Source organism: Penicillium samsonianum (genome assembly GCF_028829775.1).
Source record: "Penicillium samsonianum strain IBT 33392 chromosome Unknown utg000005l_segment0_segment0, whole genome shotgun sequence".
Lineage (NCBI taxonomy): Eukaryota > Fungi > Ascomycota > Eurotiomycetes > Eurotiales > Aspergillaceae > Penicillium > Penicillium samsonianum.
In genome coordinates this window covers 2012351-2034846 of record NW_026643263.1, presented here as the reverse complement: position 1 = coordinate 2034846, position 22496 = coordinate 2012351, and the positions used below count along the sequence as shown (strand labels likewise).

The 22496-nt window shown below is 46.9% G+C and overlaps 12 protein-coding genes across 12 annotated transcripts; 8 read left to right on the top strand and 4 right to left on the bottom strand.

Annotated features, from left to right (window-relative positions):
• Positions 1-1026: 1026 nt before the first annotated feature.
• Positions 1027-2234, bottom strand: N7471_009677 (nucleotide-diphospho-sugar transferase; the record flags this gene model as incomplete). Its single annotated transcript, XM_057282396.1, has 4 exons — positions 1027-1179; positions 1248-1613; positions 1664-1758; positions 1850-2234. 4 exons carry the CDS (start codon positions 2232-2234, stop codon positions 1027-1029), a joined length of 999 nt encoding a protein of 332 aa, XP_057133279.1.
• Positions 2235-3487: 1253 nt separating this feature from the next.
• N7471_009676 (uncharacterized protein) lies at positions 3488-5293 on the top strand (the record flags this gene model as incomplete). Its single annotated transcript, XM_057282395.1, has 1 exon — positions 3488-5293. The coding sequence occupies one exon, from the start codon at positions 3488-3490 to the stop codon at positions 5291-5293; it is 1806 nt and encodes a 601-aa protein (XP_057133278.1).
• A 538-nt stretch (positions 5294-5831) lies between these two features.
• On the top strand, positions 5832-6509 carry N7471_009675 (uncharacterized protein; the record flags this gene model as incomplete). The annotated part of the gene is made up of 2 exons (XM_057282394.1): positions 5832-6214; positions 6248-6509. The coding sequence occupies 2 exons, from the start codon at positions 5832-5834 to the stop codon at positions 6507-6509; spliced, it is 645 nt and encodes a 214-aa protein (XP_057133277.1).
• Positions 6510-6586: 77 nt separating this feature from the next.
• N7471_009674 (uncharacterized protein) lies at positions 6587-6905 on the bottom strand (the record flags this gene model as incomplete). Its single annotated transcript, XM_057282393.1, has 2 exons — positions 6587-6678; positions 6728-6905. The coding sequence occupies 2 exons, from the start codon at positions 6903-6905 to the stop codon at positions 6587-6589; spliced, it is 270 nt and encodes an 89-aa protein (XP_057133276.1).
• Positions 6906-7856: 951 nt separating this feature from the next.
• Positions 7857-8126, top strand: N7471_009673 (SNF2-like protein; the record flags this gene model as incomplete). The annotated part of the gene is made up of 1 exon (XM_057282392.1): positions 7857-8126. One exon carries the CDS (start codon positions 7857-7859, stop codon positions 8124-8126), a length of 270 nt encoding a protein of 89 aa, XP_057133275.1.
• A 1739-nt stretch (positions 8127-9865) lies between these two features.
• N7471_009672 (uncharacterized protein) lies at positions 9866-10066 on the top strand (the record flags this gene model as incomplete). The annotated part of the gene is made up of 1 exon (XM_057282391.1): positions 9866-10066. The coding sequence occupies one exon, from the start codon at positions 9866-9868 to the stop codon at positions 10064-10066; it is 201 nt and encodes a 66-aa protein (XP_057133274.1).
• Positions 10067-10210: 144 nt separating this feature from the next.
• On the top strand, positions 10211-10837 carry N7471_009671 (uncharacterized protein; the record flags this gene model as incomplete). The annotated part of the gene is made up of 1 exon (XM_057282390.1): positions 10211-10837. One exon carries the CDS (start codon positions 10211-10213, stop codon positions 10835-10837), a length of 627 nt encoding a protein of 208 aa, XP_057133273.1.
• Positions 10838-12870: 2033 nt separating this feature from the next.
• Positions 12871-14284, top strand: N7471_009670 (SNF2-like protein; the record flags this gene model as incomplete). Its single annotated transcript, XM_057282389.1, has 2 exons — positions 12871-12948; positions 13007-14284. 2 exons carry the CDS (start codon positions 12871-12873, stop codon positions 14282-14284), a joined length of 1356 nt encoding a protein of 451 aa, XP_057133272.1.
• A 126-nt stretch (positions 14285-14410) lies between these two features.
• On the bottom strand, positions 14411-15455 carry N7471_009669 (nitroreductase family protein). Its single transcript, XM_057282388.1, has 3 exons — positions 14965-15455; positions 14755-14869; positions 14411-14692 (listed from the first exon to the last, which is right to left on the bottom strand). Exons 1-3 carry the CDS (start codon positions 15439-15441, stop codon positions 14487-14489), a joined length of 798 nt encoding a protein of 265 aa, XP_057133271.1. The 5' UTR covers positions 15442-15455; the 3' UTR covers positions 14411-14486.
• Positions 15456-17693: 2238 nt separating this feature from the next.
• N7471_009668 (Major facilitator superfamily domain general substrate transporter) lies at positions 17694-18950 on the top strand (the record flags this gene model as incomplete). Its single annotated transcript, XM_057282387.1, has 1 exon — positions 17694-18950. One exon carries the CDS (start codon positions 17694-17696, stop codon positions 18948-18950), a length of 1257 nt encoding a protein of 418 aa, XP_057133270.1.
• An 813-nt stretch (positions 18951-19763) lies between these two features.
• Positions 19764-20356, bottom strand: N7471_009667 (VOC family protein; the record flags this gene model as incomplete). Its single annotated transcript, XM_057282386.1, has 4 exons — positions 19764-19782; positions 19836-19927; positions 19985-20147; positions 20214-20356. The coding sequence occupies 4 exons, from the start codon at positions 20354-20356 to the stop codon at positions 19764-19766; spliced, it is 417 nt and encodes a 138-aa protein (XP_057133269.1).
• An 83-nt stretch (positions 20357-20439) lies between these two features.
• N7471_009666 (uncharacterized protein) lies at positions 20440-21870 on the top strand. The gene is made up of 2 exons (XM_057282385.1): positions 20440-21548; positions 21606-21870. The coding sequence occupies exons 1-2, from the start codon at positions 20901-20903 to the stop codon at positions 21654-21656; spliced, it is 699 nt and encodes a 232-aa protein (XP_057133268.1). The 5' UTR covers positions 20440-20900; the 3' UTR covers positions 21657-21870.
• The last annotated feature ends 626 nt before the right edge of the window (positions 21871-22496 follow it).

The following is a 22496-nucleotide window of genomic DNA, read 5'->3' as shown; positions in this document are numbered from 1 at the left end:
AACCGCCAACTGCGCAAACCGCCATCTTCCAGAAGTCCAATATCTTGGCTCTTGGAAATGGTAAACATATAGCCTAGTTGGTAATTCTGCTGGCGGCACGACAACCCCGCACCCCGTCAAGGCATGTTCATTCAATCAGTTCCCCCAGGGTGTCAATCCTATCGCTGTGAATGAGGCTGAGCCGGCGTAATTCAGTTTACAGAGGGTGAATCTATGACGGTTTAGCTCGCTGGTGTACTGGGCCGAGGCCTTGCCAAGTCCGATTAGTTACAATGAGAGAAAACAAATCAACGGGGCAAGAAATTGTTAGGGACATTCAGAATACAAGGAGTCGTAAAGCGAGGAAAGCAAAAAAACGGGACCTTCTCGGCGCTGAGCGAAATTAGATAATCAGAGTGGCTTCAAGAGTCCAATGCTCGCCGGTACGATGGCAGTACACAATGTGATCTAGCAGTTAAAGCGCGTATTTCCCAGAAATTATCTCAAGACCGAGCAAGAGCTTAGGAGAAGAGTGGAGGTGCACAACAGTGGAAGGAAGGAGAGGAGGGCTGGTCAGTAGGCTAATAGGGACGAAGGCACCAGCCACACATGAAGGGAAGGCAATCTGGCTAGAGGCCGCGGGTACATAGGGTTGACGGACTAGTTGCGTTTTCTTATTGATCTAGTTGCGTTTTCTTATTGATCCAACAGGTCTTCAGATGATGATTCAAAACCATGACGAAACGCTTGCCTTTTCCGTAAGTATGTCTGTATGCCCAGTTTCTATATATACTTTAAAAGACTGGCTCCCAAAACAAAGTAATGTATGTACATCGCGATGGAGATATAAGAGGGAAAATGGATGGAAATGTAGCATCCAACGATATGGGAATAAACCGGGCCCATATGAAGTATGCAGTGGCATTATGCCGTGGAGGTGAAGACATCTCGTGGATTAATTACACTTCCGCCGCGTTGGTATTACATATACTCTGTATTTTTATTTTTCGTTAAAAAAAAGACAGACCAATAGATATGAATCGAGAACTAATGACTTACCTTCCGTCGTGACTTAAAGTCGTCATATATGCCCAACCAAATATTCAAAGCGCGACAGTCATCTTCTTGTTGGGTCAGAGGGTTGAAATCACAGGTAGGTTGCTTTTCATCGATGATATATTTGGGAGCATCGATCCATGGCTATCGAACACAGCGAGTCAGCATCATTGGGTCGATTTAGAAGGCAAATTTGGAATCTCGACACAAACCTTAGGCACAGGCCAGTCGGAGAAATGGAGATACTTAGTCTCGTTGAGAATCGCATAGGGATCCCATTCTTCCAATGGGTTTCCAAGGTAGCCCGCATGTTCCTTGCCGCGGAACTCTCCAGTCAAAAGATCGTAGCGACGGTGTGGCAGAACGAATGCGCTGTCTTTGTACAAATCGTTGACAATCTCCATGTCGTAGTCGCCCGAGCTTGCATTGCCAATTGCCTCCATGATGCGAATGAATTCAAACTCGGACGGTTGGATGAGAACCACTTGGGAGCTTAGGACTCGGTCGTCAGGATTAAGCCAGTAGGCTCGCGGCATTGCGACAGGGCAAGGAGGGAGCAGAAACAGCTCATCCATAGCCTGTAGGTAGGTTAGTGGGAACGATGAGATGATATTTTTGATTTACAGACCTGGAGAATAGTGGAGTCGGAGTCTAAGCTAAGAACACGATCGTACTGTGTTTGATTGAAAGCGAGAAGCTTCGTATAGCTCTCGGCCCATGTTTCTGCGGCTGATATTAGTTGAGAGGGACATAAAAAAAAGGCGGTCCCGCAAAGTCATCATAGTGTACTCCGCAGCGGGGAAGGATGACTTACGATCACCCCCGTTCCTGCTTTGCACTTGAATGGGCTTAAGCTTGACTCCGTATTTATCCCGAGCGATGCGGAGTAGTTCCGCCTGTCTTGAATCATCGTCATCAGCGACCGAGAAATAGTCGGGGTACATCATTAAGCGATCGGGTTTGCTGCCGAGACGATGCAGGGCCTCAAATAGCATAACCGAGTTGCACAGATAATTCGTGTCGGTGACATATTGTGTATATGCAAAGCGAGACCAGTCGACTTCTTTCCCGAAATGAATGGTAAGTTGAGGGCTAAGATAGCTCGAGGAGCCCCGAACTCGAAGAAAAGTCACCACCAGCAATGTGACGGATATCAGGACGAATACAGCGCGGAAGGTTTTGGGAGACCTTGCGGACATGATTAACATGATCGCTTGCAAAATCTAGCGATAAGCCATCAATGTCCTAGATTTATGGATTGTAGTGAGTTATCGAAGGAATATTTTCTCTTGGGCCTGTCAGCCTCCAAGCCAGATTGAAGAGAAATGACAGCAAGCCAACCGCTGGGATAATGACCCAGAACACACGAGGAGGCTCAGGGGACCCAAAATCTGTGCCGTAATCGAAGCGAGTGTCTTAGCCATGACTCGTTTATGCGCTAGCAAGAACCAAAAAACACCAATAGGAATATTGCAATCACCCTACGGGTGGGGTAGATTGGGCAAGCGCCCCTCATTTCAGGACCTAAAACCACGCTAACTTTGCTAGCGTACACTGATTGGGGGCGGTACGCCATCACTGAGCTGGCCGGTCCGCGATCGACAATGGAAAGGTCTGGGCGGCGGGTAGAGCCTTGTTAATAAAGATCTATCGGACAATAGGCTTATTCTCTATAGTCTGCCGCTTCCGGTTTCGACCAAATTCTGTCCACAACCGAAACCAGGTCTATAAATTAGTATTCCTTATTTAGGGATCTTATGACATATACGATTGGTATTATATTACCACCCACCCACGTATATGTAGTCCTGCTCTTTGTTAAATCTCCCGTCTTTTAGAGGCAGGTCAACTGGATCATCAGTGCAATGCTATGCTTTGTTTAGCAATGGTCAGAGCCGATCGTTATTTGGCGATCGATGACAAATCGAAATCTGTGTGGGATTGTTACCTATGCTGGGGAGGGCGATCAGGCCATCCTACTGCCCCTATATTGTACTTAGTAGACTGTGCATTAGTGCGTGTTTAGCCAATTTCCACGAGTTGAGCCCATGCGGCTAAAACAGTCAATGCACAATAGGGTCCTACGCGTGCTCTGCCCAAAATCTCTCTCCAATTTCCCGGTTTTTCTCATGCGTCCGTCCACGGCGGTTGTTGAAAAAATACCCTGTTACCGGCATCGAGTCGTGTCGATTCTATTTCTGTTGAATTTCGCGTGCTTGCTCAGAAGATCTCCTGTCAAATAAATCTGACGAAACGCCGAACGAACCCTCATCTGATCGTCAGAATACACCTAAACGAACCGTGGTTCCTGTTCTCCCCTTCCAAGCTTCCCTTCAAACCCTACAGGTAAGTCACATTTGTTTACTTCAAACTTATTCACACGTACTTTGATATTCTATGAGACGGAATTTTAGCATGTAGAGATTCGGCTAACTCTCCTTTTTAATCAGAAATGAAGCATCCATTGTTCTGGGCCGTGGCCCTCCTTTGGGGTTTGTACATCGATGGTTCTCTTGCCCGAGGTCCTTGGAGCATGACTTGGTCCTCTGAGCAATTTGGACCTGATGGCCCTTGGCAAGCCGTCAGCGTGAGAATTGGCGGCAACGACACAAAGATCGCGTTGTATCCCGGAGGAGCTTGGGCGAGTACAATTCTCCTCTCTACACTTTGCAAAAACACGACGGACATATCATCTATCTGCTACGGGGATCAGGCTGGTCTTTTCGACACCGCAGATTCATCTAAATATGACGATACCTCTATTTATGATCCACATCAAGGTGGTTGGTCCAGTATGCAACTCGGATATACCAACGCAGTGCCTATCAACGCTGTGAAACAATCAGCGCTAGACTCCATAGACATTGGAGGCACGGTTGTGCAATCTGTGGATTTGGTTACCATTTCACAGGGGTACCAGACCTATCCCGGTGGAAAGAACTACCCCTTGGAAGTGGGTGTCCTTTCCCTAGGATGTACGGACATCAACCAAACATTCACCAACGACCCATACCCGGCTATCAATGGCACTTTCGTCCCCAGTTACCTCTACGAAGAAGGAAAAATCCCGTCCTATTCGTACGGAATGCATATTGGCTCTGCCTCCTTCGGCATTCCCGGTTCTCTTAAGCTTGGGGGATACGACAAAAGTCGAGTCTTTGGGGATGTTTCTGCGCAGCCAGTCGACAGTGGGAAGCTTCCAATTGAATTGCTCGACATAAGTATCGGCGTTGCAAACGGGGGCTCGCCCTGGAATTCCTCTAATATGACGGGGTTGCTTGCACAGAGCAATTCCTCTTTGACGTCTGGTTTCACGGTAGCAGTGGACCCAGCAAACCCATATATCTATCTACCCCAAAGTTCGTGCGACGCCATTGCCGCCAAACTGCCTGTCACTTACGATTCCGCTCTGGGCCTCTACTTTTGGGACACAACCAATTCGCAATATACCAAAATTGTGACCTCGCCCAGCTACTTGGCTTTTACTTTCACCAAGAATGGTGTTAACACTGCGGATATCACCATAAAGGTTCCTTTCGCTCTTCTAAACCTTACACTGGAAGCCCCCCTAGTGACCAACCCCACGCAATACTTTCCATGCATGGGCACCGACTCCAATCCAGCACTTGGTCGTGCTTTTCTACAGGCAGCTTTCGTCGGCGTCAACTGGTCCCAGAAATCCTGGTTTTTGGCTCAAGCCCCCGGACCAGACTACTCTTATATTGAGAATGTTGTCGACATTAGCACTAGTGACACCACCATCTCAGCCTCTGGGAATAGCTGGGAACCTACTTGGAAAAACGCTTGGACGTCACTTGCATCCACAAATTCTTCCACGACCAACTTGACGGCCTCAACCGGCAGCACCGGTCTCTCAACCGGCGCCAAGGCAGGAATTGGCGCAGGCTGTGGTGTTGCTGCTTTGGCGATCATTGCCGCTGCTTGTTGGTTTATCCTACGTCGTCGTCAACAATATAACCGAACTGCAAGTCAGGACAGTGCAACGGCAGATGGGTCTTTACAGCAACCCCCGCTCCCAATAATAACCACGGCACCCGTGGAAGTTCCTGACACCAAACCTAGCATATTGCATGAGTTGGGCTACGACCGAGCCCTTGCCTTCCCACAGACCTCAACACAAACCTCAGGATACGAGCAAAGCTTCCAGCAGACCTCTCAGTCCGAACAAGGCGCGCAAAATTCGACGGACCATTCGCAAGTCTCCCGACAAGGACCTTACGAACTTTCGACGCGGTGATGTCGGTCCAACTTCCCTGGTTTGCACATATAGACTTCTTGAAATATTCTCGCAGCTCTGTTATGCCCTATATTCCACTTGTGGTTTTGCGTTAGTGTGTACGTGTACGTGACGCATGTGTTTTTGTTATTAGTAGGGCTCGATTGCAGTGCTTGTGAACAAACGATATCCAATTCCTATCCGGTCACTCCTCGTGGTCTTTAATTAGTTATTCCCGCCCTAATAGAGTTTATCACATTTTGTCACAGTCATTAAAGTGTCAAATCAAGATCTTAGCCACAGGCATATCAGTACACATCAAAATTCGGTGTTAACCTTGAATAATTATGCGCCTCATTTCTGAGTCCTGTTGTATTCTTAAATCCTTCCAGAATGATAGACCCATGGAAGCTACTGTTTGGTTCTATCCTGATGGGTTCCAAAATTGCCCAGGGTGGTATTGCCAGGGCCTTGAATGCGGGGCGGGCAATACCAAAATCGACCCAGCCGTATTGAAGAGTATGTTATAAGCCCTTGGTGAACTCACAAGATCGTCTTCATGTTGACTGCATTTCAAGAACTGCCGGAAGGATGCAATGCCAAATCTACCGAGAACCATGGCGTAAGATTCTGGGCGCAGACGGGTCGCATCGATGTTTTGCTCCACAATGGCATTTTCCACTCACCTCAGGCGCCATGGATCCCGGAGTTGCACGACCAGTTTCGAAACTCGAGACATGGCCCTGTAGATGCCCCGGGCCAGACTGCGAACGTTCTAGGCAGCTCTACCTCTACGCTGAACGAATGTGCGACCGACCCAACGGAATCGACCTCTGGCCTGAACGAATCGATGACTGGCCTAAGCGAATCAATCTCTGGTTCGAGCGGATCGCCCACCGGCCTGACTGAATCTCCCTCTGCTTTGAAAGAATTGCCGAGAAGGTCAGTTTTCAGCTAGCAGTCAATGCTCGAGAGCCAGCGATTGAGATGGAAAAAGGTCACAAACGGACAGGTTGAGAACCATCCTGACCTACTCGATCTACTTGGGAAGTTGACTCAGGACCCGATCGCGACTTTTTACCAGGAGGTAAATGAAATCATCGATTCTAGCTCCAATAAGGTCAAGGGCCAGAGACAGGATGGCAAACTTCCCACGGCACTGGAAGGAAAGGAGAACCAGACCCTATCCCCAGACAGATCCGCACTCTTGCTTTCTTCAGACCAGCATTACAGTTGACACGTTCTGGAAAAACGATAAAGCAAAATACTTCTTTCAAAAGAAAGCTGCGCTCGATAAGCGAACCCTCGATGTGACTATGAGTGGCCAGGGTGCAGACAACTCTGTCCCACGAGAACAGCTAGTAGTGGGAGACGAGACAGGGCTACAAGGGCGCTTGAACGAACGCCTGGGACAAACAGTCACAGCATGCCTTCAAACACAAGGGCATAACCTACAAACTGGGGACTCCAAGGCGGCTAGTTCAGCTGCACGATCTGCACACGCAAGAGTTCCGACATTGTTATCATGAACGCTAGTGCTGCCATCAAGATCATCGGCGAAGCTAAGACGCCATGGGCCAGGGATCACTTCCTCATGCTGAGAACCGGAGTGCGACAGTTCTGGGCTGGCCATGAGGACAAACTTCGCCGCATCCTATGTATATATGACATACACTATACGAGGAAGAGCTTGCAGTCTTCCTCTCACTAAAGACAAAACAAAGAAAACAATGAGCTGTGGAGAAAGGCTTGGTAAAGAGGTCTTCAAAATCCCGGTAATTACGTGTGACATCGGCTTAGTGGGGCTCAATCTCCATGAAGCCTGTGACCTTGTGATTCTCTCAGCTCTAGGATGGAGTTGGAGCCAGGAAGCGCAGTCATTTGGTCGTTGTTTACGAGTATGTTCTCTAGTCAAGGGTACTCTTTGAAAGGATAGCCCTACTAACATTTGGATTTGGATCAACACATCTTACAAGTAGGTAAAGAGATTGTTGACTTGGAGGCGATTCCTGGAGGATCTAAAACGGCGCTTCCGCGATCAGACTAAACCCGAAACCGGCCTGCATTCTAAAATGACAACGACTACGATAAAGCAGGAAAGGAGCCTAGAAGTTCCCCGGCGACTTTGACCGTAACGGAATAGTCCGAGCAAGCCGAACCCCTGAAGACATTAGGGCTACAATCGCTGCTGGCAGCGTTTGAAAGGGATATGTTCAATCTACTACTGGCCGGAGAGAAAGAAGAGGAAGAATCATGATATATTCAAACCAGCAATGGCAGGGTATTTATACCCTGAAAACGTCATCTCAACAATACTCAGTCTGCCAGCAAACAGCCATAGTCTGAAGCCTGGACAATCAGGCATCTCAAGAGAATCTGTTTCTACAAAGGAGCCAAACTCCTCAAGCAGTATATCAGGAAATGCCCCACCCGTCTGGAAATTAGGGTACCACCTCGCAGACCATACGGCTTACTACAACCGGCCGACGGTCAATCTAAAAATACAAATCAGACGCTCGAGATTGCGCTACAATACTAGTGCGCCTAGCAAAACCTAGAGGAACCCTAAGACGACGATCTTTCGATGAGTCTTCGCGAATCGAAAGCCAGCTCCAACACACACCGGACAGCCGACTCTGAGGAATTTGATCGGCGGATGAGGTGGAAGTATTTTGCCGACGCAACTCAGCCAGATGACCAGACCAGCTACGAAATGGTCTTGCTGACTTTGCCACCGGAGAAAGTCTGGGGCCCTGATGATTTACGGAATCCAAAGCACCCTCTGTTCTTCGAGGTTGCTTACAATAAGCTGCGCGGTTCTCGGGGGTTGCACCTGAGCAAGGGGGGAAGATAATTGAGAACCTGATGGATGAGGAGGTTTGGGAAAGGAAATAGAACATGGGCAACTGTGTCCTCGATCCACACATATGTACAAATCAGAAATTTGAACTTCACTGATCTTTCAATGCGCTTTTGATTTTGTCTCAAACAAAGTGGTAGATATAGTGTATAATGTTGGAATACCATCGTCTGTTGAGTTATAGCACGTAAAGTGCCAGGCGCATGGAAAGATCAGCCATTGCGAGTATTTGTCTCATTGGACAATTTCTTGCCCGCTTAACCATGGATATAGAACAAGAATAGTCGGCCGCATATACGGCCTTATCACGTCTTTTTAGTTGTCTTTTGTTTAGATATTCCTCCCCTTATTGGTGTTGTAGCTAGATTATAGGTGGTAGAAACGGCTTAAAACTGACCGATGAATACACAGTTAATGTGGACTACCTGATCTTTCAACGTGAATAGATCTGGGACTCATGAAAATGGACATATAAGTGATCCGTAGTAGGAAAATTGTCAAATAACTTCATACGTACTTTTTGATACAGTTACATGCAGCTTGTCAGACCTCTCTTTGCCCCTTTGTGGGGTTCAGGCCTTTGTTACTTTGTCCCTTTGTCTTCATAAAGCTATTTAGAGAGCTTCATGGCAGTACTTAGATTATCATCAGCAATTTATCATTACTTCTGTTGATCACTTCTTGTTCTAGTCACGTACATATATACATATGTAGTAAGTGCATCACCTTTTCTACTACTGATCGTATTGATACAAGGTAGTATAAGGCATGGTAAGATGAAAACAACGCACATGTACATGTATGTATGTATCAATAAAATATGAGAGTGAGCTGACGTGACTGCCGTGTAGTACTTAGATATATAAACAAGAGTCTAAGCCGCAACTTCCTTCCTACTTCCCATTTCCCATCCATATCGTTCAACAATTTCTTTTCTCTTTCTCACAACACTACATCACTTGGCACTTGACACCCACCATGGCCTTTGATTAGAGTATCTCAGGCACTCGGATATGTGGGTAAGTGGCTTCTACTATCTTTACTTCCAAGTCTGGAGTACATAATCTAACTTGGTCAAAGGATGTGTACATCAAAGACGGAAAGAACTTGAGAAGACAAATTCAACTGTCTATGGCATTGCAGCAGATGAGCAGTACTTCATCTTTCTCAAGATAAACAATCAATAGCGAATATTTTGGAACTCGGCTATTTATGACCGTTCTGGTCCTCGTTGTTGGCCTAGTTGCCTTTGCGGCAATCAAGGGCTACGTGCTAATATGGCGAGAGAAAGAGAAGCGGTAAGAATGCTATTTCTATCTTAGATATTATGGAATACCTACTTACAATAGCCATATTATAGCCGATCCACAAACGAAGAACTGATTAGAGCTTTTGAAACGCCCAACCAAGCATTTGCTTATGATTAAGGGGCACAGATAGTGGATAATCGCTTCGCTGGTTTTAAATCAGCCGATACTGGCTACCACAAGACATCAGATACGGTCTCATGCGGTGTCCAAGTTGCTCTCAAAGCCGTGGGTGAAGTCAAAGTCAACTGAAAACCAAGCTGAACATCAACACCCCCAAGAGCATGAAGCAATCGTTCAGATATTCCACTGGAGGATGATGCGAAAATGTTACATTAGTGTGCTCGGATTGGTTTGGGGACCACCACATCTGGGTCGCACCCCCCCCCCTTCAATGGGGTTAAACTCTCTGACGAACACGTTTACATGGCCATGAAAACTGTCACCGCAGTCGAACGGAGTAAAAGATGGCCTGTGGATTTCGATCGAAATGGCCACGTGCGCGCCGGACGGACGCAAGAAGACTCTGCACCTCTCGCCTACGCCCATGGGTTGCCATTCATTTTCGTCATTCGCGGAGGTTACGCTTTGACCGGCAGGTCCCATGGATTGGCTTGCCTTGCCTGATGTGGAAATGGAAGGCTGGATGGGAATATATGTGTTTATTGTGGTGGAGGAGGAAACCAGAGAAGGTGACGTCATTACCGCAATATACGTGGGATCGAGTGTGAAAATTCGGGTTCGAATTGGAACACACAGGCAACCGGCAATATGGTTAAGAAGTCGGAGGTCACTGCTGTACAAGAAACTTGGGCAAGGAAGAAAGCGTATGCTCGGGTTCTGGCGGCCTTCGATACTCCTATCGAAGGAGGGTATCTCAATCTTCTAGAAGGGTTGTTCATTATCTTGCTGGGGACTCTGGAGAAGCCGATGTTCTCTCACAAGTTTGTCAGACCTTGCGTTTGGTCATTTATTGAGGAGATCCGAGAGAGGATTGATATTCCTTGGGGGAAAGACACTTTGGGGTTGAACTTGGCGTTCCCTTTGGTACAAGGGTTCTTCAACAAAGGTGCCGACGAGATGTCGCCCTGTGTTCACTGTGGGATGATGACTGGATCTCACAAACATAGGACAATGATGGAAGGTACTGAAGAGAGCCTTCATGCCTCCACGCTGGGAAACCTATCTTTGAAAACCGATGCCGCAATAAAGAAAGACGAACCCCAGTTCCGCGTTGGCCCCGTCCTAGCACCAAAATCGTTCACAATCATGACACGTCAATTCTACACACAGAAGCGGCACAGACGCGTTTGTGGCAACTTACGAATGGTCATCCCGAGGGGACAGCAGCCATCCTTAATTCTATTGACCACGTATGTTACATCCAATATGGAGTGATGTTTAGCTAACATATCTTTAGTCTTACCCTTGAATCGCGAAGGTCAACCACACGAAACCTAGTGGTAGAAAATCCCATGATCTACCAAGGTGAAATCTTTTGCCGCCATCCAGATTGCTCTTCGAAAAAGGTGACTCGGTATACCTAGAAGAGGGCGGTACATGATTTCCCCGACTGCCAAATCGTGGAATACACGATCGACCAGCGGGTTCTATAGGTGTTCCACTCCACCTATGAAGAAACCATCTTCTTATGGCACATCTATATATGTTGAGGGATGCTACTACGGGAGCAGAGATTTGAGTTATTGAAGCCCTCTAGTAATCATCCAGTGATTGATTGAGGCCGACTTAGTGTATATCTTTTGCTTCTATATCAACAAGCTACATATACACTGCTATTTTTCTGAGCATAGCTTCTTAGACCTTGCAATTAAATGTATTCTAGCAGCAATAGTCACTACTTAGTAGTATAGGTGTTGAATCTGTAAGCAACATTTTCCTGGTATTCAAACCATTCTAAATATTCAGTTCCACTGCAATATTCCGCCCCGGGGTTTCAGAAAATAACCCTCTGCCATCTTGACAAGATATGCTGGGTTATTATCGTTCAATGCCTTCTTAAGATCAGTGGCCATTTTCTGCCTCTCGTACGCAGTATACTCGAAGCCTCGTTCATTCGAACAACACCCACACGAAGGAGTACAATGTCCAATCCCCTTGGCTCGTCTTGTTGCTGACTGGCGAGTTTTACAACACCCACAGTTTCGACCGCAACAGCCACCCCTTCTCGCGCAGTCTTCAACTAGTTCTTCCCGAAGATACCAAGTTGGATTTTGTCGCAAGATATCGTAAGACCCTTTCACAAACCCAACAGGAAGCTTTAATTCTTTGAGGTACAAATCCCACTCCGTCTTGCTATATTCTTGTAAGAGGCTGGCAAGCTCCTCATCATATCGTGCTTCATGTTTATTTGCGATCTTCTCTAACGCCCGAGCCTTATTTTTTAGGCACTGTTCCCGTTGAACAATTTATCGGAGATGAAATCCGGCCATCATGATGTCCACAAAGACGTGGACCTCGAAATCGAGGTTTCTGTTTCTGCCATTTTTGAGTCGACGTATGAATTCTGCACGTCCTCCTCATTTGGTGTATTTTTTAACGGACTTAAATCCCGTCCCACCTTTGAACACCCGGTACACTCCCCGATATTTCATGTCGAGATCAATGCAGTGAAGAGAAATAGAAAGCAAGGAAATGAAATAAAAGTCTTACGAATATCATGTACGAGTATATGCGACGAGACATTAATGAGAGCCGCTCCCAAATCGGGGTTGACCTAAAGCCTAATTGTAAGGCTCTAAGTAAAAAGCTGTAAGCATTTTATCTATGGGCTCGCTAGGTAGAATTCGGTGGAATCATACCCTGGGCGGATCTCTTCAACAGTTCTACTACGTTGGGTTCGAGGACAACCGACAGTCTTACGGCTATATACCTAGGGATTGAAGACGATAGGTATTACCAAGATGATAAATAATACCGGGAAGATGAGACAGCTAAAGTGGACAAACATACCAACGTAACTTGCTAGTCAGAACGGTGTCTACACGTTTGCAGTGAATCCAAACCCGAAGCACTTACACGTTGGATCTGACTTCCTGCCCACGTGCCTTATGTTAGGGGAAGTCTCCCAGGTCTACCCTGAGACTCAATCCTCCTTTGACACTGATCGACTTCACATCCAGCCTTTCTCATACCTCACTTGCTTTCTTCCAAGGTTCCAAGGTTACATCGCATCCTCACCTACTTTATTCATCCTCCTCGAGCATCAGCACTTTTGCTCCACAGCACAGGCCCAATCCTTTCCTTGCGCAACGCGCATGAGCTTGCTCTCACTCTGGAGGCATTGTCAGTGAGCTCGTCCCCAAGCAGTACTTTTCACTGTTCATGTCTCCCATGAAGACAAAACTTCCTGATCTCATCATCAGAGAGCAACTGGCCACAGAGTTATTGACAGTCAGCAGAGAGACATAATGTCTTCCGAAAAGGCAAAGGGGAAGCGCCCTGCAACTTCGCCCGCACCGGGGTCTCCGGGCCCAAGCAAGAAGGCAGTAAGAACAGAAACTCAAGCTCAAATTTAGCTTGGACTAATCTCGGGTTTAAATATAGACTCAGGAAGATACCTGGGATGGTGAAATTCTCTCCGCCGCAGAGACAGAGACAGAGACAGAGATAGCTTCGCTTAAGACAAAGAGCCTCAAAGCCGCCCGACAAACCAAAGCCACCTCTTTTGTTCCGGTGAATCTCGAGGGGAAAGATTGGCTGAAAGCCGACGGCCAAGAGGCCATGCTGGCTGCATATCTTGGCTTTCAGAACACCTCTGACTTACGCAAATTTGCAATTTCATGGGTGTGCCTTGCAGCCGAACAGTACTTTCGAGGGGCGGCCAGGGGACTGAGGAAGATCGGACCGTTTCAACTGCTTTCAAAGGCTGCGAACAAGGACAGACTTGCACGGGTAGAGGAACCAGAAACCGCGTGGCCTTACAAGGATACAGACAGCGAATTACGAAAGGCTTTTCAGAAGAAATGGATCGTGGCCTGGTCGCTATTTAAGATGGCGTTTAACGTTCATGTTTACAATGCAAACACCGCAGAGGAAAACAACAGACGGACAAAATCTGAACAGGCGAAGTTTCTAGAGCGCCACGCATCAGAATTTGAGAAGCTAAATCTCACTTTCCCAAGTGAAACAGTCGAATTCCCCTCTCCCTATCTCGGCCCCTTCAAAGATACGAAGGAGGGAGAACTGGAGGTGTTCAATCGTTGCTGGGAGGTACAGCGATATATTTCATCTGGGTTTTTCAGGTCAAACTGGAAAAAACGCTTTGGTAGTTCCAAGGCAATGAACAATGGAACTACAGTCAACCAGTCGAACTTTCCCGCTTGGATGCAAACCGCAGGCGAAAAAGTACCGCCCGGCCTTGGGACCATCGGTTCAACGTTCGAGACCGACAAACTTCCACCCATCGAGGTCAAGCTTCTCTGGATTCGGGGTCCAAAGGTTCGCCAAAATGAAGAAACCGAAGAAGCTATTGAACAAGCGGACTTGAAAGGCATAGGTATTCCCTCGACTGAACAGGAGTTACCATGGGACCCGCGGCTGTGCGTCAGTGGTTATCACTTCAGAGATAAGCTGCTACGCTTCATGGGCTGCCGAGAGCTTGGACTTAACCTCCAGGGGTTGAGACTGAAATTCCATGACAGTGCGGAGGATATTGATTTTGATCAAGATGCAATGGGCGGTTCTTGGGATAATTTGAGAGGCTTTATGTCCAAGCAGACAAACTCCAACTTCTCGCTATGGGTAAAGCTTGAACCATTCGACACTGAGGACCCCATAGCAAACATTTTCGAAGACCCGCACATTCCAGCAGACATCCAATAATGTGTATGTCTCTTCGGACCAAAGTCTCGGGAGGGGGATCTTACAATCCCTACGATGGGAGGAAGGCACGATGGTTGGGGTTGACTGGCCTTTTCACTGGCATCTACAAATCATTTGAATTTCTTTGCAAGGGAGCTGCTCTAATTCAATCTATACCAAACTCTATACTCAAATCCCTGCCTCATCTAAATTTATATCTAAACTACAGCTTCCCAAAAACCTTGACTCTCTCCTCAACAGGCTTGTGCACTTTCTCCCCAGCAGCACCCTCAGGACTCCCAAAGACTAACTGAGCAACATTCCGCCACTCACTGGGAAGATCCCACTGCTTCGCAACACCAGCGTCAATGAGCGGGCTGTAGTGCTGCAAGTTTGCGCCAAAGCCGAGTGCTTCAAGACCCGTCCAGACTGGTAACCGTTAGAACGAGGAATGAAGTGACACATGAAGAAAAAGAAAAGAATGAACATACGGAAATACTGATGCATAGCATTGGTGTGGTCCGCCCACGGCAGGAAATTATCCTTGTAGGTAGCGAACTTCTCCTGCATCGGTTTGATGTGTGATGGGTCTTCGTAGAAGAGGATCTGGGTATTGATTAGCTATGGACAAGACTGGATCTCGCGAGTTTCAAGAGAGAACCAAGATCGAAAGCTCTGGAGGGAAAAGTGAAAGTACGTACCGTTCCATATGCCCCCTTAAAACCAAGCAACTTAGGCAATGTTTGCTTCTCCCAGATCTCCTGCGGAATCTTACCCGCCTTAACAAGGACCTCAAAGGCCTCGATGGCGATATCCCATAGCCTATCGTGCTGATCGTGTAGGAGCACGACTAACCGCGTAGATTGAGTATTGAATGCACTGGGGACATGCAGAATGGCGGCATTGACAAGCTCTTCGATCTTGGAATCTGGGACTGGACTTTCCTTGCCGAGTTGATAGATCGTGCGCCTGTTCTTGGCGAGGTCTATTAAAGCGCTGGACATGTTTGCTGCTGGAGTTGAGGTTTGTTTGCGGGTTGAGGAGGAGAATGAGCGAGGTGTTTGTGTTTGGGTTCGATATAGATTGGTTTGACAGGTGGATACCAGGCGTGCTGGACTGGTTCTGGATAGTGCTGCCCGGCTTATGGCGTGCAGGGATTGAGTGAGGGGAGCAGTCATTTTGGGAGTTCGAGTTAATTGTACAGATGGCTTTTGTGGTGCGGATCTGTCATTTATATAGACATGTAGTCTCTTGCTTATCACTCAATTGCTAATCCGGTGGCTTGTAATCCGCCCACGGGTAGCTAGGGGTAATTTTGGCCGACCATCGTGATATCGCGGAATTACGGATTTAAGTACGGATTTAAATAATCATTTATCAGCAGTTGGGTGAATCAGCAATTGGTTTGATCAACAAATTAATTACTTTGTCAGGTGATATACGGGAGTACCATGAAGAAATATAAATTCAAAAAATGGGTTATAAATGAAGTTATTCAGCAGCTATCTAGCGAAGACGGCGCCGAACCCAGAGTACCATATGCTTAAAAGAGGTGGGAAACATCTACCCCAGCACCATAGTATTTTTTGAATGTCGTAAACATTATAATGATATTAAAAGATCAAGCCCTATTATTTCCGACAAGATACCTAGAGACTTCACTTGAGTTAGCATGGACACGTAATAAGACACAGCATATAAAACACAAGGTAAAATTGGCACACTCAGAGACCCGTCTTGAAACATAAGGTATCAAATTTCACCATGAAAGGTAAGTCACAGATAAAATATCATCATTGCGTGCCAAAGAAAAAAAAGGAGGAAAAAAAGTAGAATTAATAGAATGGAGTGCATCGCGTACCTGAGCTAGTCGGTCCCACCCAGGAACGGGGACCATCGCGGAACAATTATCCTGGACCTGATAGATGGTGATTTTGATATTGATATGGAGAAAACAATTGAGTCCCCAAAGCTGTGTATATGTGAGCAAACAAACTTAAGTTGTAAATCTTTTTTCACGCATATTGTCGAGATTTCATATTTCAAGAAACCGTCCCATATCAAGGGAGATACCCTGGAGACGAATTGCGCAAATCCAACCCATTTTCGGGGATTCAGCGAGATTTGCGCTATTTCTTGGAGGTTGTAGGGATCATGATTAACCCTTTCAGATACTTTATACGGGTCATCTGTTTACGCGAGAGGGCAGAGAGGGCAGCGGCCCTATCTGGTTCGGGGCTGATCCACGATGTCGTCATTGATATTGAGATTGACATTCTCTAAAATGCTGTCCCTGTACCCACAAATAATTTATGGAGAATGTTTGAAATTAGCCAATTGGTCAGGTAAAAAGGTGGGTTCTCGTAATTCCGTAGTTCTGTGATTCCACCAAGCACCAAGTGTCTTCTTACAGTAGGTCTAGAAGATGTCAACCTTATACTATATACGAAGTCCTGGAAGACGCTTAGCCTGGATTACTCAATGAATTCCAAGAGTAAATAACGAAACACAGCCAATACAGCAACATGCTGAGTCGATGGAGAAAGTGTATCCTACAATATAAGCCATCTGCGATAGCTTTGAAAATGATAGTTTCAAACCAATTATCACAAACAGTGAAAGTGACGCACTTCAGATCCTTCTTTGGTGGTTGAAAACTTGCTGACGGTGATCAATAATCACTGAGTGATGACCTTTGGTGTTCTAATGGTGTGTCAATGCATGTCTACGATGTTTTTATAGATGGGGCACCTAATACCAACAATTATATCTCATTCAGTTGAGTAGTCCTCCAGCCACTACTATAGCTACCACATACCCTGGTGGGAGCGTAATTATGCATCTTTCTATAAGGAAATTGCCCCTACTGAGTAGAAATGGCCAATAATGCTCTCAGTTTCTTCTGCAAAGTCGCGAAGCTGATGTATCTTAATACTTGAAAGTCATTATATTCTTAAACCCCCAATTCCTCACAACACACGTGGAGATACTCACATGCAAGGTCAGAGAACCGAGAAAATGGGTTCAAAGGGACATAACAAAAGTACGATCGACAGCCATACCTAGCCCTGTAGATACATAGCCGGATTGGGTAAATAATGGAGCCTGTCGATCAGCCGTGCTTAGTATGTATGATGGAGCTCTGGAGTAGCCCGAATGTGTAGAATCATGAACCCTACATCTATCCTGAAATATATTAGTGTACATATAACGTCAAACACTAGTGCGCCCTTCAAAAAAAAAGCCCGTGGATATAGCGGGTATGGCGGGTAGCACAGGTTGTCGCAGCTTCTTAACTCCGACACTTTGAGTCATTCGTGATATTTCTCCCCTCAAAACAACGCAATTGGGACACAAAGAGTGGCAATAATCTTAACTTAACCCATTTTCCACATTGGATAATTCGTATTGCATTGCACCCCACACCACCATGACATTGAATGATAAAGACCCCGAGTCTTCGCACGACCGACAATCTTCCCTCATTGAACCCCCGCCCGACGGAGGGGTGAAGGCATGGACACAAGCCATTATGGGCCATCTAGTGGTGTTTAACACCTGGGGGTACATTGTCACCTTCGGCATGTTCCAGGCCTACTATCAATCCACGCTTGGCGTTTCACCATCAGCTATTTCATGGGTTGGATCCGTACAGGTTTTCCTCATTTTCTTTGTCGGGGCATTCTCCGGTCGAGCCCTGGACGCGGGCTTCTTTCAGCCAGTCTTTCGAGCCGGGGTCCTTCTGCAGCTCCTCGGGGTGTTCATGACTTCGCTCTCAACGCGCTATTGGCAGCTATTCCTCGCTCAGGGTATCTGCACAGGCCTTGGCAGTGGCCTGCAGTTCTGCCCCGTGATGGGACTGGTCGCTACCTACTTCTCTGAGCGGAGGGTGTTTGCCCTGGCGTTTTGTCTGGTTGGGAGTGGAACTGGAGGCATGCTTCTTCCCGGCTTGGTGAAGGCTCTCCTGCCGACGATCGGATTCGGTTGGACGGTTAGGGTATTGGGGTTTGTCATGCTCGGTACGAGTATCCCTGCTGTTCTTCTATTGCAAACTAGACTACCCCCGCGCAAGGCTGGCCCCCTCATTGAATGGTCGGCGTTCAAGGAACCTACCTATGTGCTTTTCTGTCTGGGCATGTTTCTGAACTTCTGGGGGCTATACTTCGCCTTCTATTACATTGGTGCATTTGGCCGCGACGTTCTCGGCCTGACCTACTCGGACTCGGGCAATTTGATCATTGTAACCAATGGAGCAGGAATCGTCGGTCGCCTTATCCCTGCCTATTTGGCCGATCTCAGGTATGGACCCCTCAACACCATCATTCCCCTGACCCTGGCTGCAAGTGTAATGATGTTTTGCTGGGCTGCTGTACATTCGACTGCAGGCCTGTACGTCTTTGCCGTGCTCTACGGCATGTTTTCAAATGGTGTGCAGGGCCTCTGGCCATCGACACTCTCCAGTCTTACACCCGACCTAAGCAAAACCGGAGTCCGCATCGGCATGGGCTTTACCATTGTGAGTTTTGCCTGTCTGACTGGTCCACCCCTCGGTGGAGCTCTCATTGCTAGGGCCGACGGCTACATTGGAGCCCAGATATGGGGCGGGTTGACCTTCTTTCTGGGCGCGTTGGTTCTGGTGGCTGCTCGTGTTATGAAAACCGGATCAAAAATGAGGGCCAAAGTCTGATCCAGCTGTCTGCATCAATCCGAAGATGATTCTGACACTCCGTTTTTCGTGGAAACTGTGTCTTTTCTCCTCTAAGATTACTCAATCTTCACTCAGGTACACTTCCGGCTTACCGCGGCCTCATGGTGACTGTCCGAGCTATGAGGAACAAAGAAAAACACTTTGAGCATTCGCTCCATGACACTGATAAGAATTTCATCTCGGGACATGTGATTGATATCCGAACACACCCCATCGACCATGTATGATAAGTGTTGGGAGGTTACGTGACCTCTGCCGTTTGCTCCCAATGCAGTTGATGTTTACAGATCCTGCTATCTATTGAGTAGTCTTTTAGATCCATCTCCTCTCGGGGTATGAGCACCTTACCCGGTTGAAGTTTTGTTTAGCTGCATATTTGATCGCTCGAGTCCTCCATTAGAAGTGGAAGAATATCCCGAGTAACCGAGCCCCCGCACCTCCAGATGCGTGGGGGCGATGGTTTGCGGCCAATTTTCGACCTATGGCCCTAGGTTTAAAGGGTTTAAGGGTGTCATTGAAAGATACATCGCAAAAGGCCGAAGCCAGTGGATATTATAACCCCCGACGCAAGAAGAATTTGCTAATATTCGAGATAGTTGGATTCATCTGGTGCATTGTCAATATCACCGTTGAGTCTTTTGCTTCACCCAAGAAGCAGGACAAGTTCCGTACATATATTCTTGGGGATATTCGAGGTTGGTCTAATCAAAATTCAACCCAATCCCCTCATAGGAGGAGCTTAGAAAAGTATAGGGTGAAAAGAGAAAGAAAATGTCTGTGGCTATAGGCCCATCAAACATAGTTCGACAATCTACAGCTGGGCTTAGTCAACTTGTACTACAAGAGGAAGGGAAAAAGACTCACTCAATAAGATTTCCATCAGGATCTCTCACGTATACACTGCGAATCTTCCCAACGGCCCCAGTTCTTTCTACAACCTTAGCGCCTTCCAGAATCTGTAGAGATCAGTCTCTATCTACACCATTTGCGAGAAAAAAATGGAATGTTCATACTTCAACTCTTGCATCTTGAAATACTTCCAAGACCTTTTCCACATTCTCATCTGTCAAAAAGCATAAATCGGCACTTCCTGGCATAACATCCTGGGCCTTAGGTTCGAATTCCTTGCCCGATTGGTGGAGATTTATTTTTTGAGAGCCAAAGATGAGGGCATGTCTATTATTGTCAATACATTTTAAACATCCGCTAGGATTGTAAAAAAAAAAAAAAAAGAGGGGTTACCTCTGAATGGATTGGTTAGTTGGTGAGGTAAAGATCTCATGCCGCATGCCGAGGTAGGTTGTATAGAATGCCACAGTTTTGGGAATATTGCGGACTGTTAGAACCAGGTGGTCTAGAGATTTGACGGCGAATTTCCCAGCCATATTTGCGTAACTCTGTACGGAGTACTCCGTAGATGTGATGGGATTCAAAGAGGGTTGCCTAAGAGAGGTCAGCCCTGCCCGCGGGGGCCGTGAAGCATGACTCAGCAGATATGGGCTCCACCCTGTGCTGTGGGCACCTGGGCAGGGGCGGCTATGTACTTAACTTGGGCAATACACCCGATGTTTTCTGTGTACTTTTGGAATTATGGAGTTCTCCAAATATTGGGGTATTGACATTTGAGAGGGGTACGAGAGGTGGCTGAATCCATGGTATCAATCAGAATGTAACCATTCGACACAGAATGCAGCCACAAGTCATGATTTCACTTACCCCGCTGAAGCACTGAGGGGGATAGCTTCATGTATATTCTTGGCATCCTGTGGCTCAGCAATCAGTGAGATCATCCGGCATTGGACGAGATAAATGCCGCAACAAGGATAAGTAGCGCAAGATACTCTGCAACCCAGCCCTGGAGGTATAAAGAGGCACCGCGCATAATCCCAGCGCGTATATCTTACGAATAAACACGGCATACCAACAACCATGTCCTCCATCTCCTACTCCAACGCCCGACTATCGCACTCATACTCCTGCAAACCCCGCAAAACCCTCCGGTCACCAGACCGTGATATCGCCTTCCGCAACCAGTACATAGCGCGCTCAAAAACAACCCTCGTTCTCAGACCATTCGGCAGTCCCCACTCCGCCGTCGCATATAAGATCACCGAAGAGGATGGAACGCCACAGTTCACGGTGACCGGTCGCAAATACACTGACCGCTCCTGTCGGGAGTTCCGTGATGATTCGGGTCTGCCTCTCTTCGAGCTGCATCGGAAATGGTCATGGACGAATAGTTGGTCGGTTAGCTTGCCCGGGTGTGATACTGCGACGATAGCTACTGGCGCCCCGCGATGGACGCTGGGGAATACTTCGTTTGGGAATTTTGATCTTTCGTTTGAGAATGCGGCTGCTTTTGGGGGAAAACGCCGGGATGAGAAAATGCTTACTTTGCATATTGAACGGCATGGGAATGCGCTGGCGCTTTTTGATGTTGTTGATGGGGATAGGAAGGTTGCTGAAGTCCGAGAGAGTATCCATCATAATGAGAAACTGGCTTTGATGAGAGGCTCTAGGCAGGGGTATCGACCTGCTATGGATGTCATTGTAATGCCTGGAGTGGATATTTCGTTGGTGAGTATTCGAGTCTTGAGGGTTTTTGGGGTGTATAGATGACTAACATTTGTACAGGTTGCGACAATCGCTGTTATTGTATCCGACTGGGTTTTTGGTTCGAGTTGATTAAGCTTTTTGTTCTTCACTTTTTTTGAAGTATAAATCAAGCAAATCAAGCAATTGCCAAGGTCTTTCCAGTTCTTGTGTCTGGCTTGGCGGGTATCTGAGAAGTTGATCTTCTCTATCAACTTCATTTTAGCCCAATATTCTAGTACATTCCGTTGCTTTGCTGTGCAAACAATACCATACGTATCACAGACTATAAAAGAGTGAAAACCCCTCCCTCATGAACCTTCCTGCTATTATACTACTGTCTATTATACACATATCTTATACCCGCTATATATTCTGGCTGTTGATTAGCTACCAGCATCCCTATGAGTCCCTCGGTCTTACATAGAATCTGCAAAAGCGAACCTACCTAAGCTTGAAAACCATCATATATCACCATGTTCATCCTGATAGTCGGTACTGCGACATCGAAAAGCTATCTACACTATGAGTCGGCACCGTAGTCAGCTCATATGTGTATAGCATGAAAGGTCGTACTTCGCTTGCCCTTCCCAGGAGAGGTGTATCCTTACCGTGCAAAAAGCTGTCAGATTGCAAGTATGCGGCCATTGTTTAAAGCGGTTTGGCGTAAGCTTCTGGGATATCCACTGGGTGGTTTGACGACGACCCGGCCTTTGTCAGAACATGAATCCTACCTAGGTAGCCCTGGTAACCCGCAGTGCGCGAAGAGAACAAATTCGTGGAGCTATTGATCCCGATGATATTAAACGATTCTACGACGAGTTCTATAGCTACCTTACCTTTGTTGCTATAGACTCCGTCAAGACAAATGCACAATTCTTTCTCGATCTCCTTGAGGACCTAGTGAACCGCCAGAGATTCATGACTTCTTAT

Bases quoted from the DNA above. Each gene is read 5' to 3' on its own strand.
- N7471_009666 (XM_057282385.1), top strand. From the start codon at position 20,901: ATGTCCTCCATCTCCTACTCCAACGCCCGACTATCGCACTCATACTCC. The intron at 21,549-21,605 runs GTGAGTATTCGA...ACATTTGTACAG, and splicing joins CTGGAGTGGATATTTCGTTG to GTTGCGACAATCGCTGTTAT.
- N7471_009669 (XM_057282388.1), bottom strand. From the start codon at position 15,441: ATGACTGCTCCCCTCACTCAATCCCTGCACGCCATAAGCCGGGCAGCA. The intron at 14,870-14,964 runs GTACGTACTTTC...ATCAATACCCAG, and splicing joins TTAAGGGGGCATATGGAACG to ATCCTCTTCTACGAAGACCC. The intron at 14,693-14,754 runs GTATGTTCATTC...AACGGTTACCAG, and splicing joins TGCTATGCATCAGTATTTCC to TCTGGACGGGTCTTGAAGCA.